General features: G+C 46.3%; 2 protein-coding genes across 6 annotated transcripts in view; both read left to right on the top strand.

The window, feature by feature from the left end:
- LOC135819297 (uncharacterized) overlaps positions 1-1,075 on the top strand; it is a 22,724-nt gene extending 21,649 nt beyond the window's left edge. For all 5 annotated transcript variants that reach the window (XM_065332477.1, XM_065332478.1, XM_065332475.1 and 2 more), the window contains one exon: positions 1-1,075. This exon is cut by the window's left edge and continues 793 nt beyond it. In XM_065332477.1, coding sequence (XP_065188549.1) covers positions 1-382 — 382 coding nt within the window. In that variant the 3' untranslated portion in view covers positions 383-1,075.
- A 5,954-nt stretch (positions 1,076-7,029) lies between these two features.
- On the top strand, positions 7,030-19,152 carry LOC135819296 (uncharacterized). The gene is made up of 9 exons (XM_065332474.1): positions 7,030-7,225; positions 9,109-9,351; positions 10,963-11,346; positions 12,468-12,623; positions 12,791-14,033; positions 15,226-15,343; positions 15,888-16,037; positions 16,317-16,572; positions 17,805-19,152. Exons 2-9 carry the CDS (start codon positions 9,174-9,176, stop codon positions 18,671-18,673), a joined length of 3,354 nt encoding a protein of 1,117 aa, XP_065188546.1. The 5' UTR covers positions 7,030-7,225; positions 9,109-9,173; the 3' UTR covers positions 18,674-19,152.
- The last annotated feature ends 4,811 nt before the right edge of the window (positions 19,153-23,963 follow it).

Genomic DNA, 23,963 nt, shown 5'->3' with positions numbered 1-23,963 from the left:
CGCATCTCCTTCATTCTCCCTAGAGTCCTCTTCAAACAGCATACCTCTTCACAACAGCGCCAGCGGTGGACATGATGAAGCTGTACTTGGGTTTTCGAAGTCGGCGGCCGTTGCTGTTAGCCCTGAGTCATCCCTCATCATGACACCGGAAATGGAAGCTGCCAGGTCTCTACGTTTCGACAGCTTGCCTAGAAACACCGGGCCACCACCCTTCCTGAGTTCCCGCAGCAGGACACCAAGCCAAGGTTCAGTGGATGAGCCACCCAGACAGCCCAACGGTGATGCTTCGATGAGGAGGCAATCCACTCGGAGCACACCGCCCACGCTCGACACTTGCCTTCCCGAGGAGCCCGAGCCAACAGCTGGCATAGCTACCCTCTGAGCAACAGGTGCCATAGCTGCCCTCTGAGCAACAGTTGCCATAGCTACACTCTGAGCGACAGTTGGCGTAACCGCCCCTGAGTGACAGTTGCCATAGCTACACTCTGAGCAACAGTTGTCATAGCGACACTCAGAGTTTATGGTGTACGTTACTCTAATTCAGCATGTCCATGTATTCTTAAATTCAGGAGTTGACTTGCAGCAAAGATGCCGGAAATCTCCTAGGCACAGTATGCTCGAACTTGTCACCAATCAAAATTATTTTTCTGCTGATAATCAGTTTGAAAGTTCAATTCACACCCACCCCTCTTCAGGCTCTTGTGTAATGATTAATGGGACAGAAATCAATGATGATGTTTTGAAATCATTAATGGCCGGCTTGTGACTGATTTTATAGCCTGGCAGCATTTTCTTGTTGACTTACAATTCTCTCGACATACATATAGATGTATTTGGACTGGATTCCTGCTGGTGTGATTTGGAAACTTCCCTGTGTTTTCACTTTGTCCTCTATGATACTTAGAAGTACCTTTTTTTGGATTAGCGGTACCCTTAGAATTATCAGCAATGTCCGAATCACAGTATTTTCTATAACTATCAATTTTGGGGTTTTCGAATCCCTGGTGACTTGTTTCAAATTTTCTATTACAATTCAATGCTAATGCTAGTGAATTTTAGAAAGGCCGGCTCGAAACCTGGTTGCGTGCGTGTGTGTGTGTGTGTGTGTGTGTGTGTGTGTGTATATTTGGGGAGATCTCCGCAACTCCACCTCAGCACGGCCCACGCAAGCGTTGGCGGGATGAGGTTGTGGACGATTTCAACCGCATTCATCCACCTATCCTGGAGAAGGAATGGCTCGACACTGCCCAGAACCGCTCGGATGTCTAATTTTAAGTCTAAGTGTGTATGTGTGTGAATGTTTTGCACAGAGATCCCCACGATATAATCGTGTGAGTCTAGTTGTAAAACACGGGAGAAAGTTGTAATCAGAATGTAGCTGCTTGTATATCCATTTTTCCACTGCAATTCGATTCCACTGATGCAAATTTCAAGGTGCGATTTAATGATAATATTACGTGACACGTATGTGGAAAAGTTGGGTTTTTTCTTGTCTGCAAGGCTTACTACTGGGTTGCTGCACGCTGTATCTATCAAGTCCGGCCTCTGTCTTGCAAAGAAACATTGTGGCATTTTCTTGCAGTACTCTAATTTCAGAAATTTTAGGTGCTCGATATTTTCGGTATGCGGCCAAAAGGCCGGGTTAGGTGAACAGAAATTGTAGGTTCAGAGAAGGAGTTCCGGATTATTTGTGTTAGTGTTTGTTCGCTTTATTGGGCGCGTTCAATTGCATACAAATCGGTCAATTCTAGAATTAGTTATTGTTGATGCACAGTTCGATTACACAAATTCCGTCGTTAGAATTGATTTTATCCAACTCCGTCAATTCCGTCAATTCTGAAGAGAGGCGCCGAATTTCTCTAATTCTGGCGCCAGAATTGCACACTCGGTGTATTACCGGTCTGGTCATGCATGACTCAAGTCAAGGAAGAGCCTCCCTGGCCGGTGTGGCGCGAAAGCAGGGCTACAACTGCATGTAGTTGCTACTTTTGTCTTCCCGAAAGGCTAATTGCCGCAGTTGCGTTTCCGCTGGGAGCTGATTATTAGACCAGATCATTTTGGGTGGTCCTTTCGCACACGCGTTCAGCTTTATCGAAGCCCAATATTGTTAACGACATGGTGCCTTCGCCGGGATGGACCGGTACGCGAAGCTGGGTCGACGCGCGCGGGAGGGTGTACGTGATATCTTTTCACGACCAATTTTTTTTGTGATATGCCATAAATAAAATGCGTTGTGACTGGCCGCGCGAGTCTTCACTGAAGAGGGGAGAGAGATTCAAAAAGGAATCTTGGAAAGATGACTCAATTAGCTATTGAACCGCCCAACCGTCGACATCCCTGAAATCCATAAACTCCACACACACACACACACACACACACACACACACACACACACGCACGCACACAAACACATATATACACATACACACACGCACACACACACATATACACACAATCCTGTGTTTACCAGCTTGTTCTTCAGCCATTTCAGGGACATGTCTTGGAGGAGCTTCTGGGGCACAGGTGGGCGATGGCATAGGAGCATTTTCACCACTGCAATACACCACGTCTATTTGCATTCTCAACATTGCAATAACCCATTGGGCAAAGGTGGTTGGATCGGAATCTGAAAGACCTGTGGGGGGAGGGAGGGGGGGGGGGGCATAATGGCTTATTCAGATCCTGCTGCCTAGTGTTGGCCTCAGTACCGAAACACATCACGTCATTCACAAAACTTCACTTTCATCAGACAACACGTTCTCCATCTATTCTCCAGTGGGTAGCCCTTTCCCAAAGGTGCTCGCCCTTTTTGGCCCTTTTTGGAAAAGCCCGTTTCTTTCGCCCTTTATTGCGTTTTTTGGTGAATATCGCCCTTTTTGAGCTTTTTTAGCTGAAAAAGTGCCAAAATCTGTTTGCTCATGCATGCGATTAGCCCTTTCCCAAAGGTGCTCGCCCTTTTTTCGCCCTTTTTGGCCCTTTTTGGAAAAGCCCGTTTCTTTCGCCCTTTATTGCGTTTTTTGGTGAATATCGCCCTTTTTGAGCTTTTTTAGCTGAAAAAGTGCTAAAATCTGTTTGCTCATGCATGCGATCACAGTTTTCGAGTGCTCGATGGGCCTTGGCAAGCCGCTTTTTTGGGGGGCAACAAGTTTTTGAAGTTGGTGAAGCTTGTACCCTGCATACACAATGCTGTAAAAAGTGTTTTTTTTGTTGAAATTTACTTCCTGTTTTGCCTTTCGTGGACCCATAAAGGGAAGAGTGCGGATTCATTTCTCAGCTTGGGTTCATATCTGAACATGTATCATGGCTATGCTTCACTGAAAAAGAGCACTTTTTGCCTGTTTTCACTGAAAAAAGAGCACTTTTTCAGCATATTTTGAGGGACGCGAAAAGCACTAAGTGCGAATTAAAAGAGCACCTTTGGGAAAGGGCTACCAGTGATCTCTCTTGCTCTGCCTTGTATACTAGATTTCAGAAATTTTCGGTGCTCAATATTTTCCGTATGAGGGCAAAAGGCCAGGTTAGGTGAACAGAAATTTTCGGTGCAGAGAAGCAGTTCCCTATTGCGTTATGTGTGTTAGTGTTTGTTCCGTGTATTGAAATTTTAGGTATGAAACAGATGCACCGAAAGTACCGAAAATAAAAGTACACCGACAATTTGTGAAATTACAGTATTCTGGAGTGATGTCATGGAAACGGTGGCATTATGTGTGGGTAGTAATTCGCCTTCACCGCCTCTTTTATGAGCGTCTTTGCACACCCAGGGCCAGGCACCACCACCACACGAATGTGAATGCTTGTGTGTGCGCAAATGCACTGACTATGAACAAACTGAGTGAGAGCTGCATGAGAGTAAGAGGCTAGGTAAACAACAACGCTATGTCGACATACGAAACTTCAGTACTGCACTACACTGCACTACAGTAGTAGTCAGTACTGCACTACACTGCACTACAGTAGTAGTCAGTACTGCACTAGCCCACGTTCATAAGAGGCCAGACAAACAACAACGCTACATCGACAGCCTATGCTGCACTAGCCCACGTTCATAAGACTATTAACCTTTTGAGCACGACGCTACCTGAATGCCGCCCCACGCCAACACCTGCAAAAATCGCGTTTTTCCTATGAAAGTAGTAGCTAGCTGTTCAAGGATCGATAACTTTACCTTTCTTTGGACGAATTCCACGATCTTGAGCTTCCTGCAAAGGTCTTGAGGCGAGGAACAAAATAATTCCAAGCTCAGCTCGGAGCGACACCAAACGCCCATGCTACAGTCTGGCAAACTTCACGCACGCGCTCGACAGACTTGAGCACGGCCAGGAGATCAAATCCTCAGCTGCCATTTCACTCTCCTTGCTCGTATCGAGCTCAACTTTTTTTGAGGACTCCCCAGATCCGCTGCCATCATTTGAATCTAGTTTCCATGGCAGCAGATAGCGCGAAAATGATCGAAAATGGAAAATACGTGTTCTGCAGAGTTCGCAAAAAAATCGATTTGAATTTGCCGTGTCGAGTCGCATATCTCAACAACCCGGGGTCGTATCGCTTCGACGATTGTTTCTATCGCATGCGCAAGCTCAGCTGAGAGTTTTCTCTTGCAGATACATATTTCGATCGTGAGAATCGGCCAAGAATTGACCGAGTTACGATACTGTAAATATACAAAATTTCGGCGCTGCAAAATTTCGGCACCTCACGATTTTTGACATTTCGGCGATGATTTATTTTCGGCGAGGGGTAGAGGGCATGTACATGTATATAGTGCGACAGATGCTGTGAAAAATTTCATCGGCGTTTTAATTTAGGCGTTTTGGGTCGGTGCCGAAATTAAATAGCTGCCGAAGATTTGTATACTTCCTCCGTATACAAAAACTTCGTGATTTTTTTTAAGGCTGCGCATAGCTCTGGAATTGTTCCGTTGGTCTTGGAATAACACTCGTGGCATTGTCTAACCTGTTTACAAGCTATATACAAAGAAAAAAGCAACTCTCACGAATGAGATTGAGTTTATTCAGAGTCTTCTTCGCTCCTGTCATTGTCACCTGCGAACGCTGACTCCGCATCGCCAAAAGTCGCTGCTTCGCTCGCATTTCGTTCAGATTCTTTTCAGCTGCTATGATGATCCGACGCGGGACTTTGGCTAGCGTACTCTTCATTCCCAGAGCTGTGTACGAATCGGTGTCGACTATATTCAGTCGTTCCAACCCGCGACCTCCATTATGCCGTGAAACGAGTCGCTCAAGCAAATCCACACGCTTCGCATTTTCTCGGCAGGAAAATCCTCCCAACATTCTACAACGGCTTCGACGAGGTCCCTGCGATTCCCCTCCTAGGCCACAACGGAGACGTCTGACTGTAGTGGAGAGAGGCAAAGAAAGCCAGGTCGTCGACATTCCGATCCGGAGTCTGCGCTGGTTGCACGACGACTGAAATGCTTCATCTTTCCGTGCGAGTGGAACCGATTTATGTTCTCACGCTGCGTATGGGGTCGCGCACCGAAAGTACGAGCCTGGCCAGTTTCAAGGCAGCGAGTGCCGCGTGAGTCGTGACTCCGTGCTCCAGGCCAGCGCGAGCTCCACTTCGTCACGGTGTCAGTTTCGAGCAAGTAAGTGTTATTTTTTTGATATTTGACTCGTGAGTTCCTGTCGGCAACGTCATCACACGCATGGCTTCCGTGGAGTATCTGTTCGAGATCAACCAAACCTACCTCAACATGAATGTGCGGTGTCGATGACAGCCTTTGGCGCGGTTCGTTGAGGAGGTTCTTGCTCAAAAACACCGTTGAAAAAAAGTCACGAAGTTTTTGTATACGGAGGAAGTATTTACAGTAGTTTGAACTCACGCGGTTCATGCAAATCGCGTTTGTACGCTATGTACACTCACGACGTAATAATACGTCATGCGTGGGTGCAGTGACACTGTACGTGACGTATTATACGTCATGCGTGCTCAAACTGTCTGCTTTGTCAAAGGGTTAACTTTTAAAAAAAGGCCGGATAAACAACAACGCTACATCGACATAAATGCTGCACTAGCCCACGTACATGTAGAGTACGTATTCATGTACAGTACGTATTCATGACGTTGAACGGTTGTTCCAGTGATGTTGTCAGTCCGTACGGCCGTGTCCATGACATGAATCATGGCACTTGAGCTGAGCTGGCCATTTGAAGGTTTTGGGGGAAATTTCCTGTGATTAGCGGAAAGAGTTTGGGAAAACTGTCGCCTGCACGTTCATTCATGCGGCCACGGTGGCACTACTATATATACTACATGTATTACTAGTTAGTACGTTCGACATCGATACGTAGCGCTCATGATAATTTCATGATAATACGTGTAGGTCACTCCTGGCGACAAGTCTGCTCTGGTGACAACTACATGTAGATAGTCTAGAAGTAGAATGCCTTGCTGAATGAATGAGCGGCAATTTCTGACTCTTCAGTCAGCGCTGCTATTATCCACTGTACACGCAGCACTAGAGTAACACCAGTCCTGTCATACTCATAGTCGATCCGGTTGGGACGTTCGCGTTACCACCTGGTCCAGTACTTAGAACAATGTCATGTTTAGACCTACCGAAAAAGAGGCTAGAAAATTAATAGAATAGCTACTTATTAGTAACTTAGATCTGATGTAGCCACACAGAGGGTGACAGCGCCATGCATACTCCATACCTGGCACTCACGGCATGCCATTGCTGGCGGTTGCACATGCATGCCAAGTCAAAGTCGAAGGCATTCTCAAAACGTCATTGCAGCAGATCGGAGCCGAAGGGGAAAATACGTCTCGGACAGGATATGCCTAGAAGTCACCAGAGGGTCAAGGTCATCATGGTCCTTTGGACCTTACGCATCCATGAGTTGAAACTGGCCGACTTTTAAAACATGTACATGACATACATGTATGTCATGTACATGTATGTCATGTACATGTATGTCATGTACATGTACATGTATGTCATGTACATGTATGTCATGTACATGACTGTGCAGTTACAGGACCTACATGTACTTATAAGACCTGCAGCCTGACAATGATATTAGTCTTTCCCGGATGACTGCTCGAGAAGTACAACACCGTCCGGAGAGGAGTTTCTGAAGCTAGTTTCAAGGATAGCAGAGAAAGACATTTTTACCAGAATAATCGCCATTGTCCGCCAGCAGCAACACCGATTCCTACGCACGCGGTGTCTCGAGGACTTTTACTCTACTGAACGACTCAGGTACGTGACTTCTATATAAAAAAGGTTTTTTACATTTTAATAACTTAATATAGCGTAAGGCCACCCTTTGTTAATTCATTGTTTAACGTCCTTTTTTTCGCGAAAAGGTACGCGGGAGGGCGGAAAAAAAACAAAAGCCCATTCCAAAAACTGGAAACCCCAATCAAACATTTTGACCAGTAAAGCATGTGATATTATACAATATTTCTGGGTCTAACGGCACTTTCAAGCATAGAACAACACTCTTTGATGGTACATTGGAGCACATGCCTGATGAATCCAACAAAACAGGTACATACCATGGAGTTAGCATGTCATGAATTCATTACATCTGGATTTTTACTAGGGCACACACACACCGTACGATATTTAAAAGCCAACAAAAAAAGAAAAAGAACACAAGACAAAGGCATGCCCGGGAGGCAAGATTATAAGTTTAAGGTCATGATCGGCACACTGTGAAACTACACAATCATGTATTTTACAACTTCGCATATTATTGGTACTACTACTTTCTTGTGTTTTTTTTTCGGTCGTAGGCAAAAAGATACGCGGGCACGGACGTTAAACAACGAAAAAAGAAAGGGTGGCCTAACTTAAAAAGTGTGTTGCTCCCTACATGGGAGCTCGCGGTTTTCCTGCCGACTTGAATTCTCACTTGACTGACTCACGACTGCCATCCAGAGGACACGAGAAGTCCATCGAACCGTCCACTCGGCAAACCAGTAGTTCCTTGGTCCTTTTTTTCTTCTATACAAAATTGATAATGATTATGTCATTTTATTCGTATTCAGTAGTATAATGTGCGGTACTCAGGTTGGGGAATTCTGATAGTTTCGGGTGAGTTTTGTCCTCTGTTGGCTCCTTCCCACTGCGTGTAGCCTTAGAGAAGTGGAAGAAGAGGCGACTACACATTGTATGTCGTGGAGGACTTTCGTGCTGTAGTTCAAATTCAGAACACAAGACTGCACACTTGTTTCCTGCCCAAATTAGCCTCTGCCAACCGTGAATGGACCGTCTTCTTGCACTGTTGCACACAGCTGCAGCCCAGACCAACCACTACGTGTACAGTCACTGACACCTCTTGATCTAGAGCGTCCACACATACATACAAATACACATGCACACACACATGTATACACAAACACCCACACACATACACACATACACCCACCCACACACATACACACCCACACACCCACACACACACACACACACACACACACACACACACATACACACACACACACACACACATACACACATAAATACACACACACACACACACAAACCTCAGACCTCAGACCTCAGACGTGCCCATCACGGAAGCGATGATAGCGAACAGCTATGTCATAGCAACTTGTGCTGGGATTACACCATTCAACAGCTTGCAAGGCTGATGAATAATTGACCGCCACTATTTTTAGCCTGGTATCCACCACACAGCTGTTTGAAGGAAAAATGAAAAATAGGGATTCACTGGCCAGAAAAAGTCACACACACACACACACACACACACACACACACACACACACACACATACGCACACACACCATGTACTGTATACGCCCGTCGCAGGAGAAGCACGCAAATCTGCAAATGCACTGGATGCACACACACACACACACACACACACACACACACACACACACACACACACACACCACACACACACACCACACACACACACACACACACACACACACACACACGCACACACACACACAATCACAATCACACACGTGACGATCCTTTCGCTCTCTCTAAGTAGTTAGTGCCAGTGTGGCATAGTGGTGTACTCGCAGTCATGAGTCATGACATGACTCATGACATGACTCATGAGTTCGCCATGACACATTACTTTCTGTGTTCACACTTCACAGAGTCGACCTGGGTCCCGGGGCCACCCGAGCGTGGCGAGTTTCGAAGGGTGCATCGTCGTCGCGTCATGCTAGGCAGCATGAAGCCATCAGCCACACAGTTACCCCGGTCGCTTTCTCGGTACTGCCTAATGCTGCTGTTCTGGCAGGGGATTTTCTGGACAAGAATCAGCACAACCGCGTCACCCCTGGCCCTGGACCTGCGTGTGACAGCTTGGCAGCCAGCACGGGAAGGATTCCCTCAAGGTAAGCCACTCCGCAGCTGACATCGAGCGGACACGTCCCGCTAGCGTTAGGTGATTCATTCGTCTCGCTCTGTTGGGAAATTGTTCTTTGCGGAGAAAAACGCGTTTGTGCACACCGTGAAAACAAATGTTGATAGAAGTGCTGATAACCAGCTTGCATGCAATATTTCCTTTCTGTATCTAATGTTGACTCAGTAGATCTACGAAGTCAATATAGGAAATAAAAGCAGAGTTAAAGACCGAGGCGAAGCCGAGGTCTTTTACGAGGTCTCTTATATGATGTCTTTTATTTCCTATACTGACCAAGTACGAATTCAATAATTATTATTAGATTTATCACGACTAAACAAAGCATGTGTTCAATCGCTAAAAAGGAGTCAAAATATAAGCGGTCAATATAGCCCTAAGGAGTGAAATATGCAGGAATATTTGACTGCTTAGGTATAGCGAAAATCTATGGGAGTCAATACTAAGGGAGTGATAAAGATAATTATTATTTCGTAAGCTTGGAAACTGTTCTCGAGAGAAACATAGCCGACGTTGAATTGAGCAATGTTCCACAACTGAATTCGAAAGTTCACTCCCATGCCGTGACTTTCGTGAACGCATTTCGGCTCTCTCTCCAAGCAGACACAAACGATAGCTCGGTTCATGCTGAATTCCTGGATAAAATTACAGGAAGCATCACTATAGAGTATTTTGTATTATAACCTATAAGTTAGGAGACTGATATAACTTGAAAAAAAATTAAATCGAAAAGGATTGAAGACCTACTGTTTTTGTGATATGAGTGCGCATTATAGTTTTATTCATTGCATTATTAAAATAATGCAATGAATAAAACTATAGGCGCACTCATATCATAATCATAGCAACAAATAAAGTATACCAGAACGTTTTCTCGCCATAATAATTATTGTCAATGGAAGCTCGTGACTGAAGAGAATACCAGACAGTGAAAACGTTCTGGAACACTCTATTCGTTACTATGATTGTTGATGTGAGTGCGCAATTCCTGCGCATATGGCTTTATTCATTGCATTATGAAGAGTATTGTCTCCACGTTGACCCACTGTTTGCTAGGTTTAGTCATGTGATCTTGGACATACCGTGTAGGTTTCTACCACCCACTACCACCCACGGTGGTGCGTTCCACGGGTAGTTCAGAGTACAGTAAAATCTGTCAAGGCGACCACTCGGCTAAGGCGACCACCTGGCCCAGAAGACCACTGCAGCCAGGACCAAGGGATGCTATTTCCAGTCAAATGGCACTGGATAGGAAGACCACCTGGTTACAGAGATCACATTTTGAAGGTCCCTTGAGCAGTCGTCTTAGACAGGTTTCACTGGAATTCCAATGAACGGCAAATCCAAAAGTTTCTCGTTCACCACATCATGCATGGCTTGTCATCCTTCTGTTTGTCCGTGATTAAATAAATTATTCGTGAAATGTCGATGTAGCTGGTACTACTGAGTGAGTGAGTGAGTTTATTCAACTATGGCATCCAAGTGGGTTTATTCAACTATGGCATCCAAGTGGGTTTATTCAACTATGGCATCCAAAATGAAACCAAGATTTCATTGTATATTAAATTTGTATTGTACCTCGCAGATTTGATTAAGCTACCTGACATTGCCGTAAGAAACACCTCTAGGAAGGTAGGGGTTGGACATGGCAGCTCAGAATCATGGAATGTGTCATCCCCGGAGGAACACACAGACCGCAATGATGCGCTCATCATCGGTCCTGATAATATGCTGGCAAGTAACTTGAGCCGGGTGAAGTTAGTTGACACCGCGGATGTTGATCACAGCGACACAATGAAGCCTACTGCTGCTGCGAACCAAGTGCGACGAGTGCCATCGGAAAGCCTGCCGGGGCTGAGAGTTTCGCCATCAGCAGTTCCTCGACCACCTGCTGTCCTTGAACATAGCAAGAACACATCGTTTCGGGGAATACTGGACACGTCTATTGTAGACCATGGGAAAACAAGAGGTAAGTCCAAAAACTTACATACAATCATAACGAATAGAGCCGATGTATTAGAAAGCGAATCACAAGTCATTGACCTTGCCCAGGGACTTATACAGAGGTTTGATTGCTACACCGTGCCCACTAACCTTGTGCAATACGCCACCGTCCATCAGGCTAATCACTGCAACATTCCTGTTTTCAAGCAAGCTACATGTATTGCTCTCACCCATCATGCAACAAATTCCTCCAAGGCGTCAATGGGTATCACGTTCTCTGTGCGATGAATTCCGCAGTGCATTCTGTTGAGCATCAGTCTTCTGATGATGGCAGAGAGCAAGAAGCTCTGGCTGTAGGCACACAGATTTTCTTCCACCAGACCTTGTTGTGTGGGAAAGCTCTGCAGTGTTGACCTGTCAAAACTCATATCAAGCATCCGGACTTGTCTCTAGCGATCATGCTGTGGCTAGATTCTGCATATCACACGCAGAGCTAGGACTAGGAGACTGTCCTTGTGGCAACAAAACCTGGGTCCAGGCCCGGCTATGAGCCAGGTGCACTACATACATGTATCGTACTTTCCGGAGTATAATCCGTACTTTGAACAACACTCGAGCTGCACACCAGGAAGGTGGAGCGGCTTGCACTCCGACAGTCAAGTTAACGGTGATAAATATGATAGATGTCTGTATTTCGTGGCACAAAAACGGGGTGCAGCTTATTTTTTTGCTTAATATTATTTGTTTATACTCGGGAAAATACGGTACATGCCACGTGTTGAAATTTAGATTCTGAAACAGTGCCGTTCACTGCTCACAGGTAAGATAAGCTATTCCGCGATGTATGACAGCGTATTCTGACCCGAATTGAGCACACTGGACAGCGATTCACTGTGCAATGTGGATTTGAACGGCCTATAGGTTGCGCTGCATCAAAGAATTTCTTCGTTCAGAAAGTGTTGGACATCACGCAACTGCATTGTAAATAAAAGGGGTTTTTGTCAACTGACAACCGCTCTATTCTAGAGTAAATAGCAACTATATAGAGCGGTTGTCAGTTGAACAAACCCCTTTTATAAAGAATTTCTTGCGAATATTATTTCAATATGTTGCTGCTGTTGGTTCTCCGTTCCGTTTTTTCCGTAGATAACATGTCCTGGTTGGGCCTGGCAGGCGGTGGAGTCTGCTTTCTACTGATGGCCAGTGTGATTGCCATTCTTCTTGTCAATAAACTAAGGACAACACATGGACAGAAGACAATGACCCAGCGGGAGGAACTGGCTAAACTCAGCCCTTATGGAGGTATTGGTCTGCTTTATCAGCTAACATGCAGTCTTGAAGGGGGTCATAGTTTTGTTCAACATCCATTCAACATTTTTTTGAGATCCGTTCGCCCTTGCTACTGCTTTAACAGGCATACTCTGATTTGTGCTGCAATGTGATCTGTGTGTTCCTTGTCCTCTATCTAGGCGCTCATGGTCTGCACCCTCCAGTGTATTCCCTCCCTGGTCTGGTACACACCACTCCTAGCCCAGCTCTGTTTGAATCCAGCCACAGTGCGGTCGTGCAACCCATGAGCATTCCGAGAGAAGGGCTCGTTCTGGCTGAAACCCGGCAACTGAACAGTTCTGACTCTGGATACCATAGCAACAATGAAGGCACAGAGCCTTCGCCAATGGCTGGCAGCGCCTTGCCGTTTTCAAATACCGGAATGGCCCTCAACAAAGTCGTTTCCATGTCACACATTCAGAATGACTCCCCGGTCATAGATGGTCGATGTGTGAGTCAAACACCAACCATTGCCCCTGCTATGAATCAGGCCGAGCTTGTCAATGGTTCCTGTGACAGCTCTAGCTTCTCTAGCAGCTCCAGGATGCGCCTAGCATCTTTCAGCACATCCGTGACCAGTTTGGGATCAATGTCATCTCGTTTGTCTTCCGCCGATATCCAGTCCCAGGCCCTCGCATTCGTACGGGAACACTGCAACTTGTTCGACGGTCCTCGTCTGGTGGATGTCATCAACACTGACGACCTGTCCAGGGGAGAACACCACATGCTGCATTACTCCGGTTGCCACTTCCAGCGTGATCCCATGCCTTCCATCGAGTCGTTATTTTACGACTCGCATCTCGCCTTTGCCACCGTGACGAACGAGGGCTTGGCACCGTGGACGGCGCATCAGTGCAGTGACATCATTGCAGTAGCGAACCTCTGTGGGCCCGTGATGCAGTCCATCATTTTGACGTTTGACTTGCACCACAAGGTGAAAGTGACCGGCGGTCAAACCAACCTGGTGATCATGAACTTTGATCACGAACAGGAACACTGGGTCGTAATGAAGCACGTACTCACTGCTGACGTGTCGTCAGATGGCTGGGAGGCTTCGACCAGAGTCACCACACATGGACTGTATGTTGTCATGGAAACGGAGTGTGACGACTCCACCATCCTGGGTTGCGCAGTGCCAACAGTCGAGACGGCACGCATCTTTGCACATGGCGGTACCGAGGGTAACGACAACGGAACGCATGCAACAACCAGACCGATAGAGGATAGTAACCCGTCGTCCAGCCTGGCAATGCAGCGAGCATCACTCAGAGCAACACGATTGCACGGCAATCTTGGTCATGACGATGAGGATGACGATGACGACCCTTGGAGAAATCGCTACAAGAACAGTGTGGCCGGAGAACCAGAGGTCACTTGGCCACGGTATGCTTTCGTTATGCTTGTCTAGTGTGCATTGGTCGTATTTACCGTATTTCCACAATTATAAGTCGTACTCGATTATAAGTCGCACCCCCATTTTCAGGTTTGAGCAATATTGTTGCGATATATTCACTTCATTAGTAAGTCATGCTCGATTGCAAGTTGCACCCCCTTTTTTACCCTAAATCTTAGTGTAAAAAGGTGCGACTTGTATTCGGGGGAAATACGGTATACGCATCTCCGTAGAGGGCTCGGATGATTTTGTGCTTTGGTTAGTATCTTCAGTTTTGCTCTATGAAATCCAGTCGCGTCACTCAAGCACATGCAGGGCGTTGCGCAGCCCTAGCCCTGCCAACACTGGGCTGCGAAATGGTGCGAGGGTCAGACTTGAGTGACGTGACAGGATTTCACTGAGCAGGACTGTACATTGATATGGGATGTACAGTTATTATGGCGTGATGTACGTGTACATCAATATGGCATCCACATTGCTATGGGATATAGCTTCCGTTATCGAGATACTTCGAAGTAATTGATTCAGGCACTTAGACCATCCCTATCGCTATCCAATTTCAATAGCCATATCTGGACAGTATTGCTTGATGGATTATGCACTTCCAGGCAGGGCAGGAGCGGGGAGAGACCAGGAAAGGAAGGAGAGAGAGAGAGAGTGAGAGAGAGAGTGAGAGAGAGAGAGAGTGAGAGAGAGAGTGAGAGAGAGAGAGAGTGAAAGAGAGAGAGAGTGTGAGAGAGAGAGAAAGAGACAGAGACAGAGACAGAGAGAGAGAGAGAGAGGGGAGAGAGAGACAGAGAGACAGAGAGAGAGACAGAGAGAGACAGAGAGAGACAGAGAGAGACAGAGAGAGACAGAGAGAGAGAGAGAGAGAGAGAGAGAGAGAGAGAGAGAGAGAGAGAGAGAGAGAGAGAGAGAGAGAGAGAGAGAGAGAGAGAGAGAGAGAGAGAGAGAGAGAGACAGAGAGAGAGAGAGAGAGACAGAGAGAGAGAGAGAGAGAGAGAGAGAGAGAGAGAGACAGAGAGGGAGGGAGGGAGAGAGAGAGACAGAGAGACGGAGAGAGAGACAGAGAGAGAGAGAGAGAAAGAGACGGAGAGAAAGAGAAAGTTCTTTTTTCCTACTTGAAGTATGTACGCCTGTCAACGTCTTGTGTTTCTGTTCTTGTTCTGTTGCCCTGCTCAGCAACGCGCTGTTTACTATGCACACTCTGAAGCACCGTGAAGCAGGTGGTGAGGTGTTGGTCATGTACCGTATGACACTCTTGCACGGCAGATACCGGCCAGATCATTATCAACTCCGTGTAAGTGTGCCATGCCGAGGTTTGCTCGCAGGGAGGTCAGAAATACTATTGCGTGATGGGCAATGGCTGTCGATTGATCTTACGAATGAATAGAATGTGTGCTGAAGCGTGCACTGATTTACTGGCCTCAAGTTCCATATTGGGGAAGAGAACTACAAGGGAGAAGGAATGCGAGGAGCGGAGGGGGGGGGGGGGGGGAGGTGATATGAAGGAAGACCATAGTTCTAAAATGTCATGATCTGCCCCAGAGTGGGTCAGAGGAGATTTTCTGTATCGCAGTAACATCATGATCCTCAAACATGAAGGTGCAGATGGTGCTCCGACTCGGCGGGAACTGGACCTGCCACAAAGATATGCCAGGAAGATTATGATGCCAATGGAGAGCCTTTCAGTTCTGACTGCTCACTGTGTTCATATTTGCATGTCGGCACTGACAACTCTCCGTGTTTGCATGTACATGCCGGTATTGACAACTACCTGTGTTTGCATTACTGACTACTCACTGTGTTCATCTATCTGTCTCTATTGCTGTGCTTGCATACAGCGTATACGTGCAGAGATGGATGCACGGCACTTCAGCACAGAAATGAAGAACATCGCACAAGTTCAGAACCTACAGCAGGATCATCTCATTGAGGTGGTATTCAGTCATCCGTGCCAGGGTGTTTCAATACCAGAGCACTACTCAAGCAGGGTAAGTCTAGCGCCCCATGCCAAACCATGATCAAGGAGAAAGAATTGTTTGGGTTCCTTCATTGGACTGCTGGCTACTTGAAGCCTATCATGATATATCTTGGAGTCATAAGAAACTCCCTATTTTCTTTTCTGTCTGTGTATGACTCTCTCTCTATCTCTTCCTTTGCATCTGTCTCCATGCTTGTATCAATATTTCTGTCCCTCTGTCTCTCGTTATCTCTCTCTTTCTCACACTCTCTCACTCACTCACTCACTCACTCTCACTCTCTCTCTCCAGTGCATTGCTGCAGCTGATCTAGAAGCTAGTTCAGCAAGTGACTTCTACGTTCTCTTGGAGCTAAGCAAGGAGCCTGAAGATGCTACAATTTCCCTGCGGCTGATCGTAAACAAGGTGACTGGCACAGGACTACGCCAGGGTGTTTCCGTCTACCCTTACGTAACGTTTCCGCTGCCACCTTGTCACGACGGTCCGGCAAACAGCCAGACCAAGGGTGAGGATGATGCAACTGGCAGAGCAGCTACTGCAATAGTCAGTAAGTTCTGTGTGACAACTGATATGAATCGAGTGTATGGTGTATTAGTAGTGTAGTGTGGTTTGGCAAATTAGATCATCTTCATTCTTTGTGGTTAGTCGTGAACCTTGGGGACGTGCAGTTGTGGCCTCTCACCTTGTCAATTCCCAGCCACTGGTTGTGGAACTCTGATTTTTTTCTGTGCTGTGTGTGCTTAAAGGGGAAGTATACCTTAAAATCAAATTTTCACCAGTTGTAGTCTTCGCGGTGCTGAGTCGAATGGTCTTAGTCCGAGGAAGCTGAGACGCTCCCTTCCTCCTTTAGAGCGCGTCCAGACTGGCGTGAAAAGCAAGCGGAATGTGAAAGTTGTCAAGGTGAATTGCTCACGTGACGTTCCCGCCAGCGCAAACACGGGAAAGGTTTCCCACCACTGTGCAGGCCGGTGGAATGCAGATTCCGGCGGCACGCAGGAGCACTTTAGATATCCTTGCACTACATGTTCCGTCTTTTCTTTTATTTCAGCCTCTACTCTTTTAGTCTGACTGCATGCTTTTGAGATTTGAGTTTTGACTTCTAGACTGCCAACTTCTCACATCATGCCGAAAACTTTGTTCGACTCGGCAATGGAGAGGAGTTCATGGAGCTGTACGTGGTGATTTTTGCGGGCTCTGCAGGCAAAACCTTGACTTCTAGCCTGTTTGGGCCCGTTCTTGTCACTCGAGTTGAACCTTTGAACCAGGGAGTCGTAAAAGCCTCTTTCGACTCCCTGCTTTGAACCTTTGAGTTGAACCTTGGTGTGAAAAGTGTAGCCTGCAGGTACGGTGACCAGGCGACTTGTGTACGCATGAGCACGTGACCGCTTACTCAACCGCGTTCGGTTGGGAATAAGGGCCGAGGGATGCATGGCAGCCTTTTCGGACCAACACCATTCGACCCAGCGGCTAGCATATGGACCAATCGCAATCATCCGTGCTTTTATAAGAACGAAACGACGTTTTTAGTGACTTTTTGCATACAAGTTCCTATCTAGTAAGGCGCAGTCACCCGGTTTCGGTGGAAGTGCGGGAGTTCGATTGAGAATAAAGGAGGAAGGGAGCGTCTTAGCTTCCTCGGACCAAGAATATTCGACTCAGCACCCCGAAGACTACAACTGGTGAACATTTGATTTTAGGGTATACTTCCCCTTTAACAGATCAAGCACAAAGACAGAAAATATATTCAAGAATCTACTGTCATTTTCCAACTCTGTGCAGGTGAAGAGAAAGTGGTTGAACCGATCGCATCCACCGATGACAATGAGAGTATCATCAGCATATCAGTGCATGGTCGTGTACAGCGGCGGTGCATCAGTACAGCGACGTCATGCGCATCGAGCGTGCACACAGCATTCAGTGTGGCCCGCGTGCAGCAGGCCGCGCACATTGCAGGCAGCGGTGAGGCAGAGAATGTGCCAGTGGAGGAGAGCCGCCAAGAAGCCAATGCTGTTGCTAGCTCTACAGTAGCAGCACTAGTGGTGGCTAAACCAACAGCACAATCGATACATCACACCGACCTGGCACACCAAGACCAGATACGATTGCGTGGCAACCAGACTCCTCGGCATGATCTGCCAGTGGACATGCTATATCAAGGTGAGCAGCAGGGACAAGCAGCACACTACCAAGACAACACCTCACAACGTCAAGGACAGCATCCAGCAGTTCAGCCCCAACATAACCGCCATCACCCACTACGCCAGTTTCCAGGCCAGGAGTATCAACACGAACAACAGCTATGTGAACCCCACTCTGGCCAACACGAACAACAGCTATGTGAATCCCACTCTGGCCAACAGCCTGTCATTGAACAGATACACGTTGCTGCAACGTTACCTTCAGCTGCTTCTCAACCTGTGCAGTGTTCGGAGAACAGTTCCGGGTACTTGTCTGCTGATCACGACAGCGATGACCTGGCAAGCAGCAAGAGTAGTGTTGGGAACGCACCGATTGCCGGCTGTAGCGATTCCGGTAGGCACGTATTACACACAACCGGTGTATTGCTTCAACCTGAACATTCTCCCAGGAATAGTGCTGCTTCTTCTGCTGCTTCTGCCTCAGACCCGGTGCGAGAATCTGAGGTCTGATCAGTGAACGGAAATGCACAGCATGGATAGATACTGGTATATGTACTTAGAGGCAGGCATACATACACTTCAGGCTCTTGAACATTTTTTTAAGTTTTCACAAGTATACTTGAATCCATTGTTCATGTTCATTTGATTTTGCCTGTATTTCAGCCTGAAGTGTGTCCCACTTCTAAGTATAATAACTGCATTCCTATCTCCAAGGAAACTATTATGTGTAGATAACAATTCAAATTGTGCCCAACAGCAAAGAAGAATTACTAGCCTTGGTAGAGTGGTGATACATGGACATTGTCATATTCTCTTTATTTTCACATTGTTTTCGCATCGTTTCCATCGCTTGACATTGTTTATCAAATTAATTCAACGTCATTTCAGCTAGTCCTCCTCCTACATTCACGGCACCCAGCATAACACAAGTAAGGTAAAGAAGACCAGAGTCTAAAGCTTTGAAGAATGAAGTTGAAGACACTAATGCAGCTGTACATATGGTAGATTCAAATGGTAGTAAATACGCACCCATCAATATGGCGGTAAATACGCGCCGGCCCACACACGCTATCTAGGCTGCAAAGTTATCCTGGCACAGAGCTCTCTTTCTCACCACCACCACATCCACAAGTTCGCGCTTGATCGATGCATGGCTCCAACCCCATTATTTAGTTTAATTGCGACGCACCTTTCGTCCCCGCTGAACTCATCAGGCAATCTTCTTTTTGCCTGTCTTCACACGGAGCAGCGCTTGACTTGGACAGACCAGAGTCTAAGGCTTTCTCTAATTATTTTCACGACTCTGACTTACCAGCAAGAGCTGCGATTTTCCATCTGAAACCACCAGTGCAATGGAGTGGACAGTCACATTACTCCTTAGCAAAACACCACCAACCGTGCACATACGCATCGAGGTTTTTTAAACATTTTGTTTGTTTTGCTTTTTCTTTAGTTGTTGTGTCAGGCCATTGATACCATGTTCTGTGATTGCCCATATAAGAGGTTTATTCAACATACGCCTCGGGGCTGAAAGGGTTCTTTCTACTACGAATAGGTTAAGTAGTAGTAAGCTCTACAAACTTCGTGAACAGTATACGCAGAACGATAGTTGTAAAATTATAACTCAACAGGAACAGCATGGACTTGAAGTTCTGTTACAAGACTCCTACAACGTTATTGCTAATAAAAGGTAATATTATATACATAATAATAATTATCAACATTCACAACTATCACACTGAGTATGGATACCATGGAGTGGTTCGTGCAGCTCTTCTTCTTATCCACATCAACATTTACGATGATGAGTGAAATCTCAATTGATCTGTTATGAAATCAATAAAATACGAACCATGTCTAAAACGCATCCGGTAGATGACTTCACATTCGCAAATGATTGTGCGACTGAATGGTTCAGGAATGTTCGAATAAAAGTTAAAGCAGTAAAGAAATTCCTCGATGGGTGCTACCATCATAGCCTGAAAACTCTTCAGCATCGCGTTGTTAGGGTGTGTGTAACATAAACGCACATGATTATACCGTGTTGACAGGTCCAGACCAACTGTCCCTTCCAAAGAAACAAGTCGCGTGCATGGTATGACGTTTTCTTTAATGAATTGCGCAAGTTCTTCATTGACGCACGTCGTGTTCGTACTAGCTGTACATTTTAACAAGCAATAACCTGAGCTGTATTCCCGAATAATAAAGATAGTGCAATGTGTTCCTTTAGAGTCAATGCAGACGGACCTGGTTTCGATTGCAACCCCTGGGTCTTCGTCTAGGTTAAATCCACCGACCTCCCGTTTGTCTTCCTCGCCACATTTCCTACATATCGAATTCAGCTGGAAGCACCATCGCAGTGCAGGATCCAGCTTCTCCTTGTAGAGATTAAGCAAAGATGTGCGCGATGATTGGCCACCACACAATAGTCTGGTAATGTCCAATAGTTCGGATAAGCTCAGCTTATCGTTCAGTTGTGAAACGCAGAAACGTGATCCAGTGTGAAGAGGGAGGGACTGTGGGCAAGAGGGACACTTCCACCCAAACATTGGCTGACGTAGGAAAGAAACGAGAAATGTAGTTCTTTTTTTGTCTTTCTTTTGCATGACGTAACATTTGCTGCTCGCAAATGCGAGATATTAGGAGCATGCGCTCCGGCTGCGGCATTCTTTTTCTTCTTGCTTTGCAAGTGTAGTGCCCATGCCCGCCCTTCCTAGTGAAGGGTTATTTTGTTGAGTCGTTTGGATATTTCCGTAGCACACCGCTGGCGGTGTGCTCAGATTGCAGACTGCACTAATTTCGATGATCTAGTTTAAAGCTGTTTACTATTGTCGCCGTGAGTTGACAATACACTTGCTTGCTGTTGCTGCTGTCCCCCCCCCCCCATTCTTTTTCTTCTTGCTTTGCAAGTGTAGTGTATTTCTGATCCCGTTTTTCAACGAACTTTCAGGATCCTTTTCGGAACATGCCTCCCCGTAAAAGGACCCGTCGTGCTGCAAGCGCAGAACCCGCACGACTGCAGGCTGACGCGCAGCAAAACACGATCGAAGTCCATGCGGCGGCGGCACGCCTGGAGGAGCAGGCAACTCGCATCAGGCTGCTCGAGGCCCAAATCGAGCTCGAAAGGGCCAGGGCCCCGGAATCCCCACGCGGCAGAGGTCGCAGACGGAGGCGTTCTTTTTCTTCTTGCTGTTGCTGCTGTCCCCGCAGAGGCTGTTTGTTGTTGCTGTGTGCGTGTGTATGTTGGTTTGCACGTGACTGTGCATGTGACTGAGGTGCGTTAGGGGTGGGGGCACGTATGGTGTGGCTGCACACAGGAGTGAGAAAGAGAGTAAAAAAGAAGGGTTCTTTCTACTACGAATAGGTTACGTAGTAGTAAGCTCTACAAACTTCGTGAACAGTATACGCAGAACGATAGTTGTAAAATTATAACTCGACAGGAACAGCAGTAACGGAGGAACAGACTTGAAGTTCGGGTACAAGACTCCTACAACGTTATTGCTAATAAAAGGTAATATTTGAAACTCGGGTATTGAGGCAATAATAAAAGTAGAAAGTAAAAGGACATATGGAAACGTGTTAAGAGTAACTCTCCACCACTGTAACTAGATACTATAATACAATCAGAAAGTGCAACAACTAGGCACAAAACTGACAGAGTACTTATGTGCCTAGTTGTTGCACTTTCTGACTGTATATAGTATATAGTATCTAGTTACAGTGGTGGAGAGTTACTCTTAACTCGTTTCCATATGTCCTTCTTCCTTTTTACTTTTAAAAGGTAATAATATACATAATAATAATTATCAACATTCACCACACTCACACTGAGTATGGATACCATGGAGTGGTTCGTGCAGCTCTTCTTCTTATCTACCTATACATGTACCATGATGTACTACGCAGTGTGAAATCTCAATTGATCTGTTATGAAATCAATAAATTGGTAAGAACCATGTCTATAACGCATCCGATAGATGACTTCACTTTCGCAAATGATTGCGCGACAGTATGGTTCGGGAATGTTCGAATAAAAGTTAACGCAGTAACGAAATTCCTCGATGGGTGCTTCCACCATAGCCTGAAAACTCTTCAGCATCGTGCTGTTCGGGTGTGTGTAACATAAACGCACATGATCATACCGTGTTGACAGGTCCAGACCAACTGTCCCTTCCAAAGAAACAAGTCGCGTGCATGGTATGACGCTTTCTTGAATGAATTGCGCAAGTTCTTCATTGACGGACGTCATGTCCGTACTAGATGTACATTTTAACAAGCAATAACCTCCGTTGTATTCCCGAATAATAAAGATAGTGCAATGTGTTCCTTTAGAGTCAATGCAGATGGACCTTGTTTCGATTGCAACCCCTGGTTCTTCGTCTTGGTGAGATCCACCGACCTCTAGTATGTCTTCCTCGCCAAATTTACTACATATCGAATTCAGCTGGAAGCACCATCGCAGTGCATGATCCAGCTTCTCCTTGTAGAGATTAAGCAAAGATGTGCGCGATGATTGGCCACCACACCATAGTCTGGTAATGTCCAATAGTTCGGATATGCTCAGCTTATCGTTCAGTTGTGAAACGCAGAAACGTGAACCAGTGTGAAGAGGGAGGGACTGTGGGCAAGAGGGACACTTCCACCCAAACATATCGCGATACCCATCTACATTCATCAATTCACATTTGATCTTGCAAATCGCACAGTCGACACTACGGGGAAGAAGTTCTTTCTCTTGCATGAACTCAATAAGGGCCCTCTCCCTTTCCTCGAGGAACGCCGTAACATCATCGGCGTCGTCAAACACTTCGGCACTTGATACTTCTGGACTGTGTTCAACGGTGAGATATGAAGACTTGCTACTACTTTTGCCCTTCTTCGACCCTGCAGAAGCAACGCTACTGGAACGATTCTTGAGTAGCACTTCATCCTGCGCATCCAATGGGTCAGTAATACGAGTGCGCCTTGCCGTTACCTTGCTGACACTGGCTTGTTCTTGATGATCCTTGTCCTCATTGTGATCGTTCATCTGTGATTGACGAATGGGTTTTGCGGGCTCGTTTCTTATTGCAATACTTCGCTCTGGAAGTGCGATAGAGACATCAGAGCGTGCTTTAGGACTGGATATCTCGTGTTGAGAGGTATTTGGCTTCTTAACTGAGAGACAAAGGCCCTCCGCAACTGCGAGGTTCGCCCCGGGTGTATGAAGTCCTCTGTCTCCGGGATTCGTAACGTTTACTACATCTTGCTGATCCTTTGTGTCTTTCTTGACATCTTGCTCAAAGCCGCCATCTTGAGGCGCAGAGGTATCCGAACTAGCTTCGGGTCGCTCATGACCCATTGTAGACATGGCGTGAACTGCAACGCCAGTTCGTACTGACGGTGAACCGATTATTCCAGTAAAGCGGTGGTAACTTACAACTATATGTTGTCACACATCATAATATGGGAGACTTGCAGGATTGAAGGAAGATGGCAAGGTTTCAACAGGAAGGCGTTTTCCCTCGCTCTTCGTCATTCAGGGACTCTGTTAAAGTGTTCACCGTACAGCGAAGTAGTCCAGGACAAAAACTCGAACAAACTAACGAAACTCTTTTCAAAAAAGAGGACGTCGTGACTTCAAACTTAACACTGAGCATTGGACTATGTGCCGCAAGATTTTATAATCCAGTCAGGATTGTGCGCTAACTCTGCCTCAGAATAGCGCGACACTTCGTGCGATCTTTCAATGTACTCAAAACTGAGAAATGAATTTACCTCTTCATTGATTTGATTTGTGTTTTCACGTGGTCACGTTCGC

The sequence above is a fragment of the Sycon ciliatum genome, chromosome 6, assembly GCF_964019385.1.
Source record: "Sycon ciliatum chromosome 6, ocSycCili1.1, whole genome shotgun sequence".
NCBI lineage: Eukaryota > Metazoa > Porifera > Calcarea > Leucosolenida > Sycettidae > Sycon > Sycon ciliatum.
The sequence above is the reverse complement of the archived record's forward strand: the minus strand, read 5'-3'. Positions and strand labels throughout refer to the sequence as shown.

Excerpts from the sequence above, each read along its gene's own strand:
- LOC135819296 (XM_065332474.1), top strand. The coding sequence starts at position 9,174 with ATGCTAGGCAGCATGAAGCCATCAGCCACACAGTTACCCCGGTCGCTT. Across the intron at positions 12,624-12,790 it reads TAAACTCAGCCCTTATGGAG|GCGCTCATGGTCTGCACCCT; the intron begins GTATTGGTCTGC and ends TCCTCTATCTAG. Across the intron at positions 16,573-17,804 it reads AGCAGCTACTGCAATAGTCA|GTGAAGAGAAAGTGGTTGAA; the intron begins GTAAGTTCTGTG and ends AACTCTGTGCAG.